Source organism: Erythrolamprus reginae, chromosome 10 (assembly GCF_031021105.1).
Source record: "Erythrolamprus reginae isolate rEryReg1 chromosome 10, rEryReg1.hap1, whole genome shotgun sequence".
NCBI lineage: Eukaryota > Metazoa > Chordata > Lepidosauria > Squamata > Dipsadidae > Erythrolamprus > Erythrolamprus reginae.
In genome coordinates this window covers 46,644,720-46,664,272 of record NC_091959.1, presented here as the reverse complement: position 1 = coordinate 46,664,272, position 19,553 = coordinate 46,644,720, and the positions used below count along the sequence as shown (strand labels likewise).

At 41.1% G+C, this 19,553-nt stretch overlaps 1 protein-coding gene across 1 annotated transcript in view; it reads left to right on the top strand.

Annotated features, from left to right (window-relative positions):
- GAS2L1 (growth arrest specific 2 like 1) overlaps window positions 1-19,553 on the top strand; it is a 47,024-nt gene that overhangs the window by 12,297 nt on the left and 15,174 nt on the right. Inside the window, 1 exon segment of the mRNA XM_070763052.1 lies at window positions 12,935-13,042. Coding sequence (XP_070619153.1) covers window positions 12,935-13,042 — 108 coding nt within the window.

Genomic DNA, 19,553 nt, shown 5'->3' with positions numbered 1-19,553 from the left:
TAATGTACCGTATTTTTCGGAGTATAAGATGCACCTTAGTTTATGGGGAGGAAAATAGGGAAAAGAATCTGCTTACCAGGTATTCATCTGGTTAGCATCCCCTGGTTAAGGGTTTTTAAAAACTTTATTCTGAGAGAGTAACCATGAAAGAGCTTGCAAGCCAGGAAGAGCTGGGAACATTGTTAGCACCTGGTTAGGGCTGGAAAGAAACTTACTCAGAGCAAGTTAGAGTAATGAAAAAAAAAAACCGCAAAGACTTAGAGCTTGGAAAACATTATTCTTTGCAGAGAGTAACAATGAAAGAGCTTGCAAGCCGGTAAGAGCTGGGAACATTGTTAGCACCTGGTTAGGGCTGGAAAGAAACTTACTCAGAGCAAGTTAGAGTAATGAAAAAAAAACCTGCAAAGACTTAGAGCTTGGAAAACATTCTTCAAAGAGAGAGTAACAATGAAAGAGCTTGCAAGCCGGTAAGAGCTGGGAACATTGTTAGCACCTGGTTAGGGCTGGAAAGAAACTTACTCAGAGCAAGTTAGAGTAATGAAAAAAAAATCCCGCAAAGACTTAGAGCTTGGAAAACATTATTCTTTGCAGAGAGTAACAATGAAAGAGCTTGCAAGCCAGTAAGAGCTGGGAACATTGTTAGCACCTGGTTAGGGCTGGAAAGAAACTTATTTGCAGCAAGTTAGAGTAATGAAAAAAAACCCTACAAAGACTTAGAGTTTGGAAAATATTCTTTGCAGAGAGTAACAATGAAAGAGCCTGCAAGGGAAGAGCTGGGAAGATAGTTAGCAGCGAGTTAGGGTTGAAAAAAAAATTCAGCCTCTTTTAGGGAGGAAAAAAGTGTGTCTTATACTGTACTCTGAAAAATACGGTAATTCTGAAGGATTTTTTGGAGGGGGGGTTCAGGCAGCATGGCATAAATGCAGAAAGCGGGCCACCCCACCCCCAAAAGACAGCTGGCGCAATTGCTGTGGACCTGAATTGGAACAAGCTAGAGCAATGAAAAAAACCTGCAAAAACTTAGGGCTTGGAAAACATTCTTTTCTTTTCTCTTCTCTTCTATTTTATTCTATTCTATTCCTCATCTCTTTCTGTTCTCTTTTATTCCTCTTCTCTTCCTCTTCCTCTTCACTTCTATTCCTCTTCACTTTCTCTTCTCTTCTATTCCTATTCTCTTTTATTCCCCTTCTCTTCTCTTTCTCTTCGTCTCTTTTATTTCTCTTTCTCTTCTGTTTTCTTCTCTTCCTCTTCTCTTTCTCTTCTCTTTCTCTTCTCTTCTCTTTCTCTTCTCTTCTATTCCTCTTCACTTCTATTCCTCTTCACTTCTATTCCTCTTCACTTTCTCTTCTCTTCTCTTTCTCTTCTCTTCTATTCCTCTTCACTTCTATTCCTCTTCACTTCTATTCCTCTTCACTTTCTGTTCTCTTCTATTCCTATTCTCTTTTATTCCCCTTCTCTTCTCTTTCTCTTTGTCTCTTTTATTTCTCTTTCTCTTCTGTTTTCTTCTCTTCCTCTTCTCTTTCTCTTCTCTTCTCTTTCTCTTCTCTTCTCTTTCTCTTCTCTTCTATTCCTATTCTCTTTTATTCCCCTTCTCTTCTCTTTCTCTTCGTCTCTTTTATTTCTCCTTCTCTTCTGTTTTCTTCTCTTCCTCTTCTCTTTCTCTTCTCTTTCTCTTCTCTTCTCTTTCTCTTCTCTTCTATTCCTCTTCACTTCTATTCCTCTTCACTTCTATTCCTCTTCACTTTCTCTTCTCTTCTATTCCTATTCTCTTTTATTCCCCTTCTCTTCTCTTTCTCTTCGTCTCTTTTATTTCTCCTTCTCTTCTGTTTTCTTCTCTTCCTCTTCTCTTTCTCTTCTCTTTCTCTTCTCTTCTCTTTCTCTTCTCTTCTATTCCTCTTCACTTCTATTCCTCTTCACTTCTATTCCTCTTCACTTTCTCTTCTCTTCTCTTTCTCTTCTCTTCTATTCCTCTTCACTTCTATTCCTCTTCACTTCTATTCCTCTTCACTTTCTGTTCTCTTCTATTCCTATTCTCTTTTATTCCCCTTCTCTTCTCTTTCTCTTTGTCTCTTTTATTTCTCTTTCTCTTCTGTTTTCTTCTCTTCCTCTTCTCTTTCTCTTCTCTTCTCTTTCTCTTCTCTTCTCTTTCTCTTCTCTTCTATTCCTATTCTCTTTTATTCCCCTTCTCTTCTCTTTCTCTTCGTCTCTTTTATTTCTCCTTCTCTTCTGTTTTCTTCTCTTCCTCTTCTCTTTCTCTTCTCTTTCTCTTCTCTTCTCTTTCTCTTCTCTTCTATTCCTCTTCACTTCTATTCCTCTTCACTTCTATTCCTCTTCACTTTCTCTTCTCTTCTATTCCTATTCTCTTTTATTCCCCTTCTCTTCTCTTTCTCTTCGTCTCTTTTATTTCTCCTTCTCTTCTGTTTTCTTCTCTTCCTCTTCTCTTTCTCTTCTCTTTCTCTTCTCTTCTCTTTCTCTTCTCTTCTATTCCTCTTCACTTCTATTCCTCTTCACTTCTATTCCTCTTCACTTTCTCTTCTCTTCTCTTTCTCTTCTCTTCTATTCCTCTTCACTTCTATTCCTCTTCACTTCTATTCCTCTTCACTTTCTGTTCTCTTCTATTCCTATTCTCTTTTATTCCCCTTCTCTTCTCTTTCTCTTTGTCTCTTTTATTTCTCTTTCTCTTCTGTTTTCTTCTCTTCCTCTTCTCTTTCTCTTCTCTTCTCTTTCTCTTCTCTTCTCTTTCTCTTCTCTTCTATTCCTCTTCACTTCTATTCCTCTTCACTTCTATTCCTCTTCACTTTCTGTTCTCTTCTACTCCTATTCTCTTTTATTCCTCTTCTCTTTCTCTTCGTCTCTTTTATTTCTCTTTCTCTTCTGTTTTCTTCTCTTCCTCTTCTCTTTCTCCTCTTCTCTTTCTCTTCTCTTCTATTGCTATTCACTTTCTCTTCTCTTCTATCCCTATTCTCTTTTATTCCTCTTCTCTTCTCTTTCTCTTTGTCTCTTTTATTTCTTTTTCTCTTCTGTTCTCTTCTATTCCTCTTCTCTTTCTCTTCTCTTCTTATTCTCTTCCTCTTCTCTTTCTCTTCTCTTCTTATTCTCTTCCTCTTCTCTTCACCTTCTTCTCTTCCTCTTCTTCTCTTCTCATCTCTTTCTCTTCTCTTCCTCTCCTCCCCTCTCCTCTCCTCTCCTATCCTGATTTGCTACCATCCCGGGCAGCTTGCAATAAACAAAGTCCATGCAGGAAGCCACATACTCATAATGGTCTCATGATTGACATAACCTCAGTGAGTCACTTCACAACGGTGCATAAAAAGGTCATAAAAGTGGGTGTGACTCACTCAACAGCCACTTTGCCTAACAATGGAAAATGTAGCCTCAATTATGGTCATAGGTCAAGGACTATTATTTGCGGGACCGCCTTTTGCCATATGAATCTCACTGATCGGTCAGGTCCCACAGAGTCGGCCTCCCATCAACTAGACAATGTCGCTTGGCGGGGAAGAGCCTTCTCTGTGGGGGCCCCGGCCCTCTGGAACCAGCTCCCCCTGGAGATTCACACTGAACCCACCCTCCTCACCTTCCGCGAGAGTGTTAAGACTCATTTATACCACCAGGCTTGGGGGCCCCTGGCCAACAAAATGAGATCTATGTTGTATGATTGAACTGGTATGATTGTTTTTAAATATTGGATTTTTAGATTGTAATTTTAAATTCAGATTTGCCATTGTACTGTATTGTCATATTAAATGCTGTGAGCCGCCCCGAGTCCTCAGAGAAGGGCGGCATACAAATCCAACAGATAGATACATAGATAGATAGATAGATAGATAGATAGATAGATAGATAGATAGATAGATAGATAGATAATGGATGGATGGATGGATGGATAGGTAGATGATAGATAGATAATTAGACAGACAGACAGATAGATAGATGATAGATAGATAGATGATAGATAGATAGATGATAGATAGATGATTAGATAGATAGATAGATAGATAGATAGATAGATAGATAGATAGATAGATGATGGATGGATGGATGGATGGATGGATAGGTAGGTAGATGATAGATAGATAATTAGACAGACAGACAGACAGACAGATAGATGATAGATAGATAGATAGATAGATGATCAGATAGATAGATAGATAGATAGATAGATAGCTGATAGATAGATAGATGATAGATAGATGATTAGATAGATAGATGATTAGATAGATAGATAAATAGATAGATAGATGATTAGACAGGCAGACAGATAGATAGATGATATTTAGATAGATAGATGATAGATAGATTATAGATAGATAGATAGATAGATAGATAGATAGATGATAGATAGATGATAGATAGATGATAGATAGATAGATAGATAGATAGATAGATAGATAGATAGATAGATAGATAGATAATTTGGGAGTTGGGATCCACTCATAGGGAAACGGACCATGAAGCAACCTAACATCAGAACTGGAACCAACCATTTATGCCTTATGGAAAGTTTATCTTTGTCAGGAATGGCTTAGGTTCTCTCCTGCTTGGGTCGGGGTCAGACTAGAAGGCCTCCAAGGTCCCTTTCCATCCAGGGATTCTGCTCTGTTCACGGAGATTAGAAAGCTGCTTTGATTTGAAAGAAGGAAAGCTGGAACAACGGGAGGGAAAGTAAAGAAAGCTGTGCGCCAGACCTAGAGGATTTTTTCTCCAGCTCAGCTGATCTGAAAAATCCTTTCCCCCCCCATTCCACCCCCCCAACTCCTGCAAGGGCTTGTTGGGACTTTGCGCTGGTTGGCTTCAAGCTGGGGCTGCCTTGCAAGTGGGGCTGGCTGTTCTCATTCATCCGGCTCTCGGTGGGAGTCTCTCTTCTAAGCAACCGAGTGTAAATAAACTTGTTCTCCAACTTTTGACTCAATGCTTTCCAGAGCTCTGCTTGGTGCAAAGGGGGGAAAGTACAAAGAGATCTGACACGTGTGTGTGTGTGTGTGTGGGTGTGGGTGTGAGAGAGAGAGAGAGAAAGGGAGGGTAAGGGAGGGAGAGAAAGGCAGAGGGAGGAGAAAGGAGAGGAAGAGTGATGGGAGAAAGAGAGGGAGAGAGAGAAGGAGACAGACAAAAAGAAAGAGAGAGAAGATAAAAAGTGAGAGAGAGGCGGAGAGAGACAAAGAGAGACAGGAGATAAAAAGAGTAATGAGAGAGAGAGAGGAGACAGACAAAAGGAAAGAAAGAAAGAGGTGATTTAGCTTTACTAGATAAATGGTCAAAGCAATGGAAACTACAGTTTAATGCTTCCAAATGTAAAATAATGCACTTGGGGAAAAGGAATCCTCAATCTGAGTATTGTATTGGCAGTTCTGTGTTGGCAAATACTTCAAAAGAAAAGGATTTAGGGGTAGTGATTTCAGACAGTCTCAAAATGGGTGAACAGTGCAGTCAGGCGGTAGGGAAAGCATGTAGGATGCTTGGCTGCATAGCTAGAGGTATAACAAGCAGGAAGAAGGAGATTATGATCCCACTATATAGAGTGCTGGTGAGACCACATTTGGAATACTGTGTTCAGTTCTGGAGACCTCACCTACAAAAGGATATTGACAAAATTGAACGGGTCCAAAGACGGGCTACAAGAATGGTGGAAGGTCTTAAGCATCAAACGTATCAGGAAAGACTTAATGAACTCAATCTGTATAGTCTGGAGGACAGAAGAAAAAGGGGGGACATGATCGAAACATTTAAATATATTAAAGGGTTAAATAAGGTCCAGGAGGGAAGTGTTTTTAATAGGAAAGTGAACACAAGAACAAGGGGACACAATCTGAAGTTAGTTGGGGAAAAGATCAAAAGCAACATGAGAAAATATTATTTTACTGAAAGAGTAGTAGATCCTTGGAACAAACTTCCAGCAGACGTGGTTGGTAAATCCACAATAACTGAATTTAAACATGCCTGGGATAAACATATATCCATCCTAAGATAAAATACAGAAAATAGTATAAGGGCAGACTAGATGGACCATGAGGTCTTTTTCTGCCGTCAGACTTCTATGTTTCTATGTGATAAAAAGTGAGAGAGAGGAGGAGAGAGACAGAGAAAGATACAGAGGAGATAAAAAGGGTAATGAGAGAGAGGGGGGAGACAGACCAAAAGAAAGGAAGGAAGGAAGGAAGGAAGGAAGGAAGGAAGGAAGGAAGAGAAAGGTGATAAAAAGTGCTGTGAGAGAGAGAGGGAGGAAGAGAGACAGACAGAGAGAGAGGAGAGAAAGAGTGATGAGAGAATGAGAGGGAGGGAGGGGAGGAGACAGATAAGAAGAAAGAGAGAAGATAAAAAAGTGATGAGAAAGAGAGGGAGAGAGACAGAGACTCAGAGACAGAGAGAGACAGAGAGAAAGAGGCAGATCAGATAAAAAGAGTAATGAGGGAAAGAGAGAGAGAAGAGACAGACAAAAAAGAGAGAGATGATAAAAAGAGTGATGAGAAAGAGGGAAGGAGGGAGAGAGAGACAGGGAGAGAGGAGAGAAAGAGTGATGAGAGAAAGAGAGGGAGAGAGTGAAGGAGATAGACAAAAAGAAAGAGAGAGAAGATAAAAAAAGTGATGACAGGCGGAGAGACAGAGACAGAGGAGATAAAAAGTGTAATGAGAGAGAGAGAGAGAGAGAGGAGACAGACAAAAAGAAAGAGGGAGGGAGAAACAAACAGAGAGAGGAGAGAAAGAGTGATGAGAGAAAGAGAGAGGGAGAGAGAGAAGGAGACAGAAAAAGAAAGAGAGAGGGGATAAAAAGTGATTAGAGAGTGGGAGAGAAAGAGAGAGAGCGACAAAGGCAGAGATAGAGAGAGAGACAGAGAGAGACGAGATAAAAAGAATGATCTTCAACTCCCAGAATTCCATAGCCAACATCATGCCTTAAGAAGCGAGGACTTCAACTCCCAGAATTCCACTGTCCGCACGCAGGCCGCAGAATCCTGGGAGTTGAAGCCCCCTCCACTTCCAATCCCAAGACTGAAATTCCACTGCTCCAAACCAAATTGTGCTTAATCCCCAAACTTGGGCACGGTTGGCAGGGAGAGCTTTTCTCAGCAAGCCCGCCTGGAGAGGAGACGAGGCACAGCTGATCTCTTCTGATGGAGCTTTTTAATTCCCAAGGCCTTTTCCCTGCCCTCATTCCTTACTAAATCTGCCACCGGCAGATGGGTAGCCTCCTCGTTGCGTGCCATCGCGCCAGCCTCGCCTCCCGACTCCCGGGAGCCCAACCCATCCCATGCCAACCAAGGATGGGCTGGTCTTGGACTTGACCCCTGCTCTGCAAATAGACGGCCATCTGCCAGATTCCTAAGCCCACTGGATTTAAATTCTTTTTAAAGGATCTTTTAATTTGGTTCTTTTATTAACAGAGATGGCAAATGCCGGGTTTATCCCTAGGAAGATCTTTCGTGCACGTTTAATTACAATAGGATGCTGGGTTCTGCTTAGAATACAGAATAGTAGAATTGGAAGGATACGTCTTCGGAGAGGGATGGCATGCAAATCTAATTAATAATAATAATAATAACAACAACAACAACAACAACAGTAATAGTAATAATAATAATAACAACAACAACAACAACAACAACAGAGTTGGAAGGGACCTTGGAGGTCTTCTACTTAGGCAGGAAGCCCTACACTACTTCAGACAGATGGTTATCCAACATTTTCTTTAAAAGTTCCAGTGTTGGAGCATTCGCAACTTCTGGTGGCAAGCTGTTCCCTGGATTAATTGTTCTAACTATCAGAATTTTTTTCTTTAGTTCTAAGTTGCTTCTCTCCTTGATTAGTTTCCACCCATTGCTTCTTGTTCTAGAATAGAATAGAGAATAGATTTGAATATAGAATAGAATGGAATAGAATAGAATATAGAATATAGAATATAGAATATAGAATATAGAATATAGAATATAGAATATAGAATATAGAATATAGAATATAGAATATAATAGAATATAGAGTAGAGTAGATTACATAAAGATGAATAAAATAAAGAATATAAATATGTAAATATGAAAGACTTGAATAGGGACTTTGTGATTGTATGAAATAATATGAACATTGCTGTAATTATTTAATATGTATATTAATATAGGATTTAATGAAATAGCCGATGTAGCAATGCAAAAATACTGAATGTTTGCTGATATTATAATTTCTTTTGTTGCTGTTGTTTTTGTTTGTTTTTATTTTTTCCGTTGTTGTTATTTATTTGTCTGTTTCAAAATATATTTGAAAACCAATAATTTTTTTTAATAAAAAAATAGAATAGAATAGAATATAGAATAACAGAGTTGGAAGGGGCCTTGGGGGTCTTCTAGTTGAACCCCTTGCTTAGGCAGGAAACCCTACACTACTTCAGACAGATGGTTATCCAATATCTTCGTTAAAACTTCCAGTGTTGGAGCATTCACAACTTCTGGTGGCAAGCTGTTCCATGGATTAATTGTTCTGATTGTCAGGAAATTTCTCCTTAGTTCTAAGTTGCTTCTCTCCTTGATTAGTTTCCACCTGTTGCTTCTTGTTCTACCATCAGATGCTTTGGAGAATAGACTAACTACTTCTTTCTTTCTTTCTTTCTTTCTTTCTTCCTTCCTTCCTTCCTCTCTCTGTCTCTGTCTGTCTGTCTCTCTCTCTCTCTTTCTTTCTTTCTTCCCTCCTCCCTCCCTCCCTCCCTTCCTCTCTCTGTCTCTGTCTCTCTGTCTCTCTCTCTGTCTCTCTCTCTTTCTTTCTTTCTTTCTTCCCTCCTTCCTTCCTTTCTCTCTCTGTCTCTGTCTGTCTGTCTGTCTCTCTCTCTCTCTTTCTTTCTTTCTTCCCTCCTCCCTCCCTCCCTTCCTTCCTCTCTCTGTCTCTGTCTCTCTGTCTCTCTGTCTCTCTGTCTCTCTCTCTCTCTCTCTCTCTCTCTTTCTTTCTTTCTTTCTTTCATTTTCACTTATACACCACCCAACTCCCAGACGACTCTGAGCAGCTTACAACCAAACACAATAATATAAATACCCCTTAAATATAAAATATAAAACCCCCTAAAAACAGGACAATATAAACTCCCCTAAAAACAGGACAAAACAATTTTAAAACCCCACAAATTATCAATCAAAACAGCTTTTAAAAAACCCCATACACTTATTTCCTGGTTGGATCCCGATGGCGTGTACCATCTGATCCATGACCCCAGGAAAAGCCCGGTCTTAACGGCTTTTTGGAAGGCCAAAATGTACCAAATGTGGAAAAATTAAGTGGCGTTCTTTCCTTTCTCTCTTTTAAATAAAAGGGGTAAAAAAAAATTTTTTTCTTTCTTTTCTGTTTCCTCTGCTAGTACAAAGTCTCCCAAACAGGCTTGGAAAATTCCACAGATCAATTTTGTTCCATCCAAGGGGGAAAAGGGGAGGGGGGGGGGAAGAAAGGAAAATTGTTCCTTTTCCCACCGGGAAATTGCTTTTCTCCTTTGTGTCTGCCTTCAAAAACAATGACCTCACTTTCCCTGAGTCTCCAGATACTTTTAGGGAGGCGGTTGTTCACCTAATCCTACGTCATTTCTGCTCCGGCAATCTCACATTACTAACCAGAGCATGCAAAACATTCGCCAGACCAATCCTCGAATACAGCTCGTCTGTCTGGAACCCCCATCACATTTCGGACATAAACACCCAGAGATACTCCACACGTCCACTCGCAACAGAATCCCCAGCGCAAGCAGACTTACCATCCTAGGTTTAGAAAACCTGGAACTACGTCGCCTAAAACAAGACCTAAGCATAGCGCATAAAATCAACTGCTACAACCTCCTTCCTACTTCAGCTTCAACCACAACAACACACGGAGCATACAACAGATACAAACTTAGCAACAGATACAAACTTCGCCCAGGTTCGCCTGGTGCACCAGTTGCGGCCCTATTTGGTCTGGGAGTCACTGCTCACGGTCACTCACGCCCTCATCACCTCGAGGCTCGACTACTGTAACGCTCTCTACATGGGGCTACCTTTGAAAAGTGTTCGGAAACTTCAGATCGTGCAGAATGCAGCTGCGAGAGCAATCATGGGATTTGTATGCCCATGTCACACCAACACTCCACAGTCTGCATTGGTTGCCGATCAGTTTCCGGTCACAATTCAAAGTGTTGGTTATGACCTATAAAGCCCTTCATGGCACCGGACCAGAATATCTCAGGGACCGTCTTCTGCTGCACGAATCCCAGCGACCAGTTAGGTCCCACAGAGTGGGTCTTCTCCGGGTCCCGTCAACCAAACAATGTCGCTTGGCGGGACCCAGGGGAAGAGCCTTCTCTGTGGCGGCCCCGGCCCTCTGGAACCAACTCCCCCCAGAGATTAGAATTGCCCCCACCCTCCTTGCCTTTCGTAAGCTGCTTAAAACCCACCTTTGCCGCCAGGCATGGGGGAACTAAGATACACTTTCCCCCTAGGCCTTTACAATTTTATGCATGGTATGTCTGTATGTATGATTGGTTTTTATATAATGGGTTTTTAACTGTTTTTAGTATTGGATTATTGTCATATACTGTTTCATTACTGTTGTTAGCCGCCCCGAGTCTGCGGAGAGGGGCGGCATACAAATCCAATAAATAAATAAATAAACTAAATAAATAAATAAATAAATAAAGTAAACGGCTCCAAACTCGACTGCAGGAAATATGACTTTAGTAACCAAGTAGTTGATGCATGGAACTCACTACCTGACTCTGTAGTATCATCACTTAAGCCCCAAAACTTTACCCTTCGACTATCCACTGTTGACCTCTCCCGATTCCTAAGAGGTCAGTAAAGGGCGTGCATAAGTGTACCAGCGTGCCTACTGTCCCCTGTCCTAATGTTTCTTTTTTACTGATATCATGCATATAAATAGAAACATAGAAACATAGAAACATAGAAGACTGACGGCAGAAAAAGACCTCATGGTCCATCTAGTCTGCCCTTATACTATTTCCTGTATTTCATCTTACAATGGATATATGTTTATCCCAGGCATGTTTAAATTCAGTTACTGTGGATTTACCAACCACGTCTGCTGGAAGTTTGTTCCAAGGATCTACTACTCTTTCAGTGAAATAATATTTTCTCACGTTGCTTTTGATCTTTCCCCCAACTAACCTCAGATTGTGTGCCCTTGTTCTTGTGTTCACTTTCCTATTAAAAACACTTCCCTCCTGGATCTTATTTAACCCTTTGACATATTTAAATGTTTCGATCATGTCCCCCCTTTTCCTTCTGTCCTCCAGACTATACAGATTGAGTTCATGAAGTCTTTCCTGATACATTTTATGCTTCAGACCTTCCACCATTCTTGTAGCCCGTCTTTGGACCCGTTCAATTTTGTCAATATCTTTTTGTAGGTGAGGTCTCCAGAACTGAACACAGTATTATTCCAAATGTGGTCTCACATTATTATATCTTTGTATACCACCAATAGGTACTTGACAAAACAAATTAAAATAAAATAAAATAAATAAATAAACTAAAAAAATTAAAACGAATAAATAAACTAATAAAACCCAATAATTGAATCCTGGAATTGGCGAAGAGGAAAGAATAATCTGATGGAGGTGGCCCGATAACCACAGATTTGGGATGTGCAGCCTGGGAAAGAAACTTTTGAACATTAATTGAACGTTAATTAAGCAATAAATAATTGAGGGAGGCCATTTTTCACCAACCTGTTTTATTCCCTGTCGCTGTTGTGATTATTATTATGGGCAAATGCAGAAACCGAAGGTGGCACCCTGGAAAATAATAATAATAATGAATTTGTGATTTATGGGTTTGGAGATTAGAACAGCAAGGCAATGGGAAGAAGGAAGTGATGATGTTAGAGAGAGAAGATTACATACCTATAAATGCATTTATAAGTGCTGTAAAAAAAAACCCAACCAGATTAAAAGCCACTTCGATACCAACGTTTGTTTGCTTTTTTCCTTTTATCTTCCTTTGCATTCTTTAGAATTACGAGGGTTATCCGTAAAGTCAGGTTACAAGGCACGTAGCTCTTGCGGGGAAGGTTCGCGGGGGAAGTTGGTATTACTATTGTGTAGCGGGAAGCCAACTACATTTTGAGACTGTCGGAAATCGCGACCCCTCTATCCTTCTCTTATGAAGTTTCTGCCAATACTCAGATTGAGGATTCCTTTTTCCCCAAGTGCATTATTTTACATTTGGAAACATTAAACTGCAGTTTCCATTGCTTTGACAACTTATCTAGCAAAGCTAAATCATTTGCCATATTACGGACCAAATACAGATTTCACAGATACCAAAGTAAGACCTAGGTGAAATAAAACGCATATAGTATTAGTTCACCCATTTTGAGACTGTCAGAAATCACGACCCCTCAATCCTTTTCTTCTGAAGCTTTTGCTAACACAGAACTGCCAATGCAACACTCAGATTGAGGAGTCCTTTTCCCCAAGTGCATTATTTTACATTTGGAAACATTAAACTGCAGTTTCCATTGCTTTGACCACTTATCTAGTAAAGCTAAATCACTTGCCATATTACGGACCAAATACAGATTTCACAGATACCAAAGTAAGACCTAGGTAAAATAAAATGCATATAGTGTTAGTTCACCCAGTTTCCATTGCATTCCATTCCACTAAGTGAGTACCACATGATTGTTATATAAGCAAATATGGGTCCCCCCCTTGACTCACCTTGTCGGACGGTCGCAAAAAAGGGGGGAAACAGGTGACGACCCCAGAGACACGGCGACAACTGTTTGGGTCATGTGACCATGGGGGATGCTACGGCGGTCACTAAGTGTGAAAAACGGTCCTAAGTCGCTTTGTTTTTCAACAGTCACCGAATGAGCTGTTTTAAGTTGAAAACGCTATCTGGGGATGGACGGACCTGATTTAACTGGCCTGTTTTTCCTCTGTTTCTCCAACCCTGTTTGTGTTCCTTCCTCCTAGGTGAGAGAGATCTTGGGCCACTGTACCTGCCCGTCCCAGTTCCCCATGGTCAAAGTCTCGGAGGGAAAGTACCAAGTCGGAGACTCCAACGCACTCATCTTCGTCCGAGTAAGAGCACCTGCAACTACTCTCTCTCTCTCTCTTTTAGAATGGAATAGAAAGGAGTGGAGTGGAGTAGAGTAGAGTAGAGTAGGGTAGAGTGGAGCACAGTAGAATGGAATGGAATGGAAGAGAAGAGAAGATAGAATGGAAGGGAAGGGAAGGGAAGAGAAGAGAAGAGAATATGGACTGGAGTGGAGTGGGGTGGAGTAGAGTAGAATAAGAGTAGAGTAGAGTAGATTAGAGTAGAGTAAAGTAGAGTAGATTAGAGTAGATTAGATTAGAGTATATTAGAGTAGATTAGAGTAGAGTAGATTAGAGTAGAGTAGAGTAGATTATATTAGAGTAGAATAGAGTAGAGTAGAGTAGAAATAGTATTGAAATGGAATAGAATAGAATAGTATAGAAGAGAATATGGAGTGGACTGGAGTGGAGTGGGGTGGAGTAGAGTAGAATAAGAGTAGATTAGATTAGATTACAGTAGAGTAGAGTAGAAATAGTATTGGAATGGAATAGAATAGAATAGTATAGAAGAGAAGAGAATATGGAGTAGAGTGGGGTGGCGTAGAGTAGAGTAGAGTAGAATAAGAGTAGATTAGATTAGATTAGATTAGATCAGATCAGATCAGAGTCGAGTAGAAATCGGAATGGAATGGAATAGAATAGAATAGAATGAGTAGAGTAGAGTAGAGTAGAATAAGAGTAGAGTGGAATAGAGTAGAATATGGAATGGAGAGGAGTGGATTTGAGGGGGACAGGGCTTATTTTTTGGGGAGGGCTTATTTTCATGGAAACACCGCATTTAATTCGACCGAACCCCGAACGGCCCTTGAAATGCTTCCTGATCTGTTTTGAGATTAATTTTTCGCGACCGAAAAAAACGACAACAAACTATCATTGTTTGGTTTATTTGTCGGTTGTTGTTATTTTCCCCAGTGCCCGAGGCTGTTCTTTCCTTGCCTCTTTTCGCGTTCCACCTCACCCTGAAATCGCCTTCTGCCAAATTGCCTTCGCTCACATTTCCAAATATTTCTTTTTCCCAACCGTCAGACATAATCGACATCAATATTTCATTAACGGAAACCATCATAAATAAACGACGAAGCTCCAATCCATAAAGTGAGGCCGATCGCAGCTAATTCAATGCCGGGAATTGGGAGGCAACATTAAGATGGGTTGCATCCAGTCAACGAAGCAGTGGAAGTGATGTGCCGGTGCCTGGAGGCTGTTGGGGCCTGGATGGGTGTCAACAGACTCAAACTCAACCCAGACAAGACGGAGTGGCTGTGGGTATTGCCTCCCAAGGACAATTCCATCTGTCCGTCCATCACCCTTGGGGGGGGAACTATTGACCCCCTCAGACAGGGTCCGCAACTTGGGCGTCCTCCTCGATCCACAGCTGACATTGGAACATCATCTTTCGGCTGTGGCGAGGAGGGCGTTTGCCCAGGTTCGCCTGGTGCACCAGTTGCAGCCCTATTTGGACAGGGAGTCATTGCTCACAGTCACTCCTGCCCTCATCACCTCGAGGTTCGACTACTGCAACGCTCTCTACCTGGGGCGACCTCTGAAAAGTGTTCGGAAACTCCAGATCGTGCAGAACGCGGCCGCAAGAGCCATCGTGGGGCTTCCCAGATTCGCCCACGTATCTACAACACTCCGTGGCCTGCATTGGCTGCCGATCTGTTTCTGGTCACAATTCAAAGTGTTGGTCATGACCTTTAAAGCCCTACATGGCATTGGACCAGAGTACCTCCGGAACCGCCTGTTACCGCACGAATCCCAGCAGCCGATAAGGTCCCACAGAGTTGGCCTTCTCCGGGTCCCGTCGACTAAACAATGTTGTCTGGCGGGCCCCAGGGGAAGAGCCTTCTCTGTGGCGGCCCCGGCCCTCTGGAATCAACTCCCCCCGGAGATTAGAACTACTCCCACCCTCCTTGTCTTCCGTAAACTACTTAAGACCCATCTATACCGCCAGGCATGGGGGATTTGAGACAACTTTCCCCCAGGCTTATTATAATTTATGTTTGGTATGTATGTGCTGTTTGGTTTTTAATTATGATAGGGTTTTTAGTTTATTTTAAGATTAGATTTGTGCCAGTATAATATTGTTTTTATCGTTGTTGTGAGCCGCCCCGAGTCTTCGGAGAGGGGCGGCATACAAATCTAAATTATTATTATTATTATTATTATTATTATTATTATTATTATTATTATTTATTTATTTATTTTAAAATAACCAGACGCGTGGATGCTTCTTAAAATACATATATTTCTCAATTTGCAAGAATCCCTTTAGTGTCTGTTTGACGTTGCAACCAAAAAATGTGACACGATCGATTTTCACATTTATGGACTGTGATAAACCTCCAAGCAGCCTCAAAGCCTCTCTAAAAAGAAATGCAAATGACCAGCTGTCTACAAAGAATATAAATCTTTATTTTCCCCACCATTCAGTCAGAACCGGGGAAGCTTCTTGGAGGAGAAGCGAAACATCTTCCAAGAAAAAACAAACAAATGAGAAAGTCCAGTTGTTTCTGCAAAAAAGCATCTCTCCTAGAGAGATGAAGACAAGAGAACCTGAGATTTTCTTCCATGCTTCCTCCTATATATCTATATACACAGATGTGTGTCACATGTTTTTGCTGAATTTGAAAATTAAGGGAGATTAGGATAGATCTATTTCGACCTTGTTCTGGCCTCATCAGCTAGCCATACCCTCACTGGGACTTGAACGTGCCGCCTTTGCCTTATAAGGCAGAGAATTAACCTCTCTCTATATAATACATGTAGGATTTTATTAAAAATTATATATATTTTTATAGGAAAAAAATATACAAATATTTTTATAAATGTAGGATTTTATAAAAATCCTATATTTTTACAGGGAAAAAATACAAATAGTTTTAATCAATATTTGTTAACACCTGGGGTTTCTGGCAGGCTTGGAATTAAGAATGACTGTGTGTGTATACAGTAGTCCCTCGCTATACCGCGCTTCACCTACTGCGGCTTCACTTCATCGCGGGTTTCTGAGGAAGTCGATCGGCAGATTTAAACAGCCCGCTGAACTCGATCGGCAGGTTTAAAAAAAATATATATATATCTAAAATTGTAAATACTGTATTTAAATACTGTATCTAAAATAAATACTGTGTGGGAAGGGTTTATAAACACTTAAAACAATGAAAACTTACCAAACAATTACAATATAAATACTTAAATAAGTACTATCAGTCGATAAATTCCCCATCGCGGATTTCACCTATCGCGGCCAGGTCTGGAACGTAACACCAGCGATAGGTGAGGGACTACTGTATTGTTTTTATGTTATTACTGCTATTACTGACTTTTATTATTAGATTTAAACTGTTTTTATTGTTGTTGTATTTATTCCTATTTAGCCGCTCAGAGTCCATTTGGAGTGAACAACATATAAATACAGTAAATAGATAGATAGATGATAGATACATAGATACATAGATAGATAGATGATTGATAGATAGATAGAGATGATAGATAGATAGATATGATAGACAGACAGATAGATATAGATATAATAGAGACAGAAACAGAAACAGATAGATAGATGGAGAGAGATGATAGATAGATAGATAGATAGATAGATAGATAGATAGATAGATATGATAGATATGATAGATATGATAGACAGACAGAGAGACAGATGTAGGATTTTATAAAAATCCTATGTATTTATAGGAAAAAAAATAGAAATATTTTTATCAATATGGGCTTTTATAAAAAATCCTATATTTTTTAAGGAAAAAAAATCTATCAATGTTTTTTAAATAAATATAGGCTTTTTTGAAATGAAAAATCATGCTACAGTATAAGGGGGAAAAAATAGGGAGGCAGCTGTGCTCATTTTCACATGAACGAATAAGAGCAGGAAACAGATGTTTCTGTCCAAGCATCTGCAGAAGGTTTAATGAAGCCTTTTTAGAAAAAAAACCCTCCTTTTATTATGTGGCTTTTTGAGCCACCCAGCAATTCAGGTCCACGGCAATTGTGCCAGCTGTCTTTTGGGGGTGGGGTGGCCCGCTTTCTGCATTTATGCCACGCCGCCTGAACCCCCCCTCCAAAAAATCCTTTGGAATTACCGTATTTTTCAGAGTATAAGACACACTTTTTTCCTCCCTAAAAGAGGCTGAATTAACGTTCTTCCCAGCTCTTACCTTGCAGGCTCTTTCATTGTTACTCTCTGCAAAGAATATTTTCCAAGCTCTAAGTCTTTGCAGGGTTTTTTTCATTACTCTAACTTGCTCTGAGTAAGTTTCTTTCCAGCCCTAACCAGGTGCTAACAATGTTCCCACCTCTTACCGGCTTGCAAGCTCTTTCATTGTTACTCTCTGCAGAGAATGTTTTCCAAGCTCTGTCTTTGATTTTTATTTTTTTCATTCTCTATTTGCGCCAAATGTTTTTTTCCAGCCCTAACCAGGTGCTAACGATGTTCCCAGTTCTTACCATCTTGCAAGCTCTTTCATTGTTACTCTCTGCAAAGACGAATGTTTTCCAAGCCCTAAATCTTTGCAGGGTTTTCTCCATTGCTCTACTTGCTCCGAATATTTCTTTCCAGGTGCTAACGATGTTCCCAGCTCTTATTGGCTTGCAAGCTCTTTCATTGTTACTCTCTCAGAATTTTTTTTTTAAATTAAGCCCTTAACCAGCGGATAAAATAATATGCAGGAGCCGACCAGATTAAGGACGCTAGCCAGATGAATACCTACTAAGCAGATTCTTTTCCCTATTTTCCTCCCCAAAAATTAAGGTGCGTCTTATTTATTCATTCATTCATTCATTTATTCATTCATTTGTCCAATACACAAATACATAGGAAGAAAAATAGACATGTGATAATATAAAAGAGGGTGAAAGTGAACTTAGAGGAGAGGATATATGAAAGGAAGAGAATATATAAGATGGGTGAAAGAAAGGAAAGACAATTGGACAGGGGACGAAAGGCACACCAGTGCACTTATGTACGCCCCTTACTGGCCTCTTAGGAACCTGGAGAGGTCAATCGTGGAGAGTCTAAGGGAGAAATGTTGGGGGTTAGGGGTTGACACAATTGAGTCCGGTAATGAGTTCCACGCTTCAATAACTCGATTGTTGAAATCATATTTTTTACAGTCAAGTTTGGCGCGGTTCGTATTAAGTTTGAATCTGTTGCATGCTCTTGTGTTGTTGCGGTTGAAGCTGAAGTAGTCATTGACCGGTAGGACGTTGCAGCATATGATCTTGTGGGTAATACTCAAATCGTAGTTCTAGGCTTTCTAGGCCCAGGATTGTTAGTCTATTTTCGTAGGATATTCTGTTTCGAGTGGAGGAGTTAAGGGCTCTTCTGGTGAAGTATCTTTGGACATTTTCAAGGGTGTTGATGCATCTTATACTCTGATACCTTGTCTTACAAACTTAATTGGTTCCAGGATGAGGTTCTTAAGGTGAAAAGTTTGTAAGATGAAACAATGTTTCCCATAGGAATCAATGGAAAAGCGATTAATGCGTGCAAGCCCAAAATTCACCCCTTTTGCCAGCCGAAGCGTCCGTTTTTGCACTGCTGGGATTCCCCTGAGACTCCACTCCATGGGAAACCCCACCTCTGGACTTCCGTGTTTTTGCAATGCTGCAGGGGAATCCCAGCATCGCAAAAATGAGCACTTTGCTGGCAATGGAAGTTTGGAGGTGGGGTTTCCCAGCGAAGGGAGCATCAGAGAAATCGCAGCATCGCAAAAACACTGAAGTCCTTGAAACCCCACCTCCGGACCTCTGTGTTTTTGCGATGCTGCGATTTCACTGAGGCTCCCCTCGCTGAGAAACCCCACCCCCAGACTTCCATTGCCAGCGAAGCGCCCGTTTTTGTGCTGCTGGGATTCTCCTGATGGGATTCCCCTGCAGCATCACAAAAACACGGAAGTCCGGAAGTGGGGTTTCCCATGGAGGGGAGCCTCAGGGGAATCCCAGCAGTGCAAAAACGGATGCTCCGCTGGCAACGGAAGTCCAAAGGTGGGGCATCCCAGTGGCGGTGGTGGGTTTGTAAGGTGAAAATAGTTTGTAAGAAGAGGCAAAAAAATCTTAAACCCTGGGTTTGTATCTCGAAAAGTTTGTATGACGAGGGGTTTGTAAGACGAGGTATCACTGTATTGGCAACAGCCAGCCAGGGCCACGCGAACCAAAGGAGCTGAGCTGAGCTGGTCTGGGAAAGCATTACCAGCCACGTCAGAGCCACGGATCATCTGACACAGATTTATTTAAGCCCGGGGAGGGTGAAGACTAGGGGAGGGAAACGGGGTTGAGCCGGAGCAACAGGGAGAAATCAGGCCAGGGCTGAAGAGAGAGCGACTGATCCTTGGACGGGCTTCAAAAGCTCTGCCTTATTCGTGGCTGGATTTTCGGGTCAGCCGTGGCAATCTCGCGCTGGTTCTTTCTGCAAAAAACCCAACCCCAAACACCACTGGCATCTACTCTTCAATCTTTGCAGGCCGGCTGAGTGCAAGGGGGG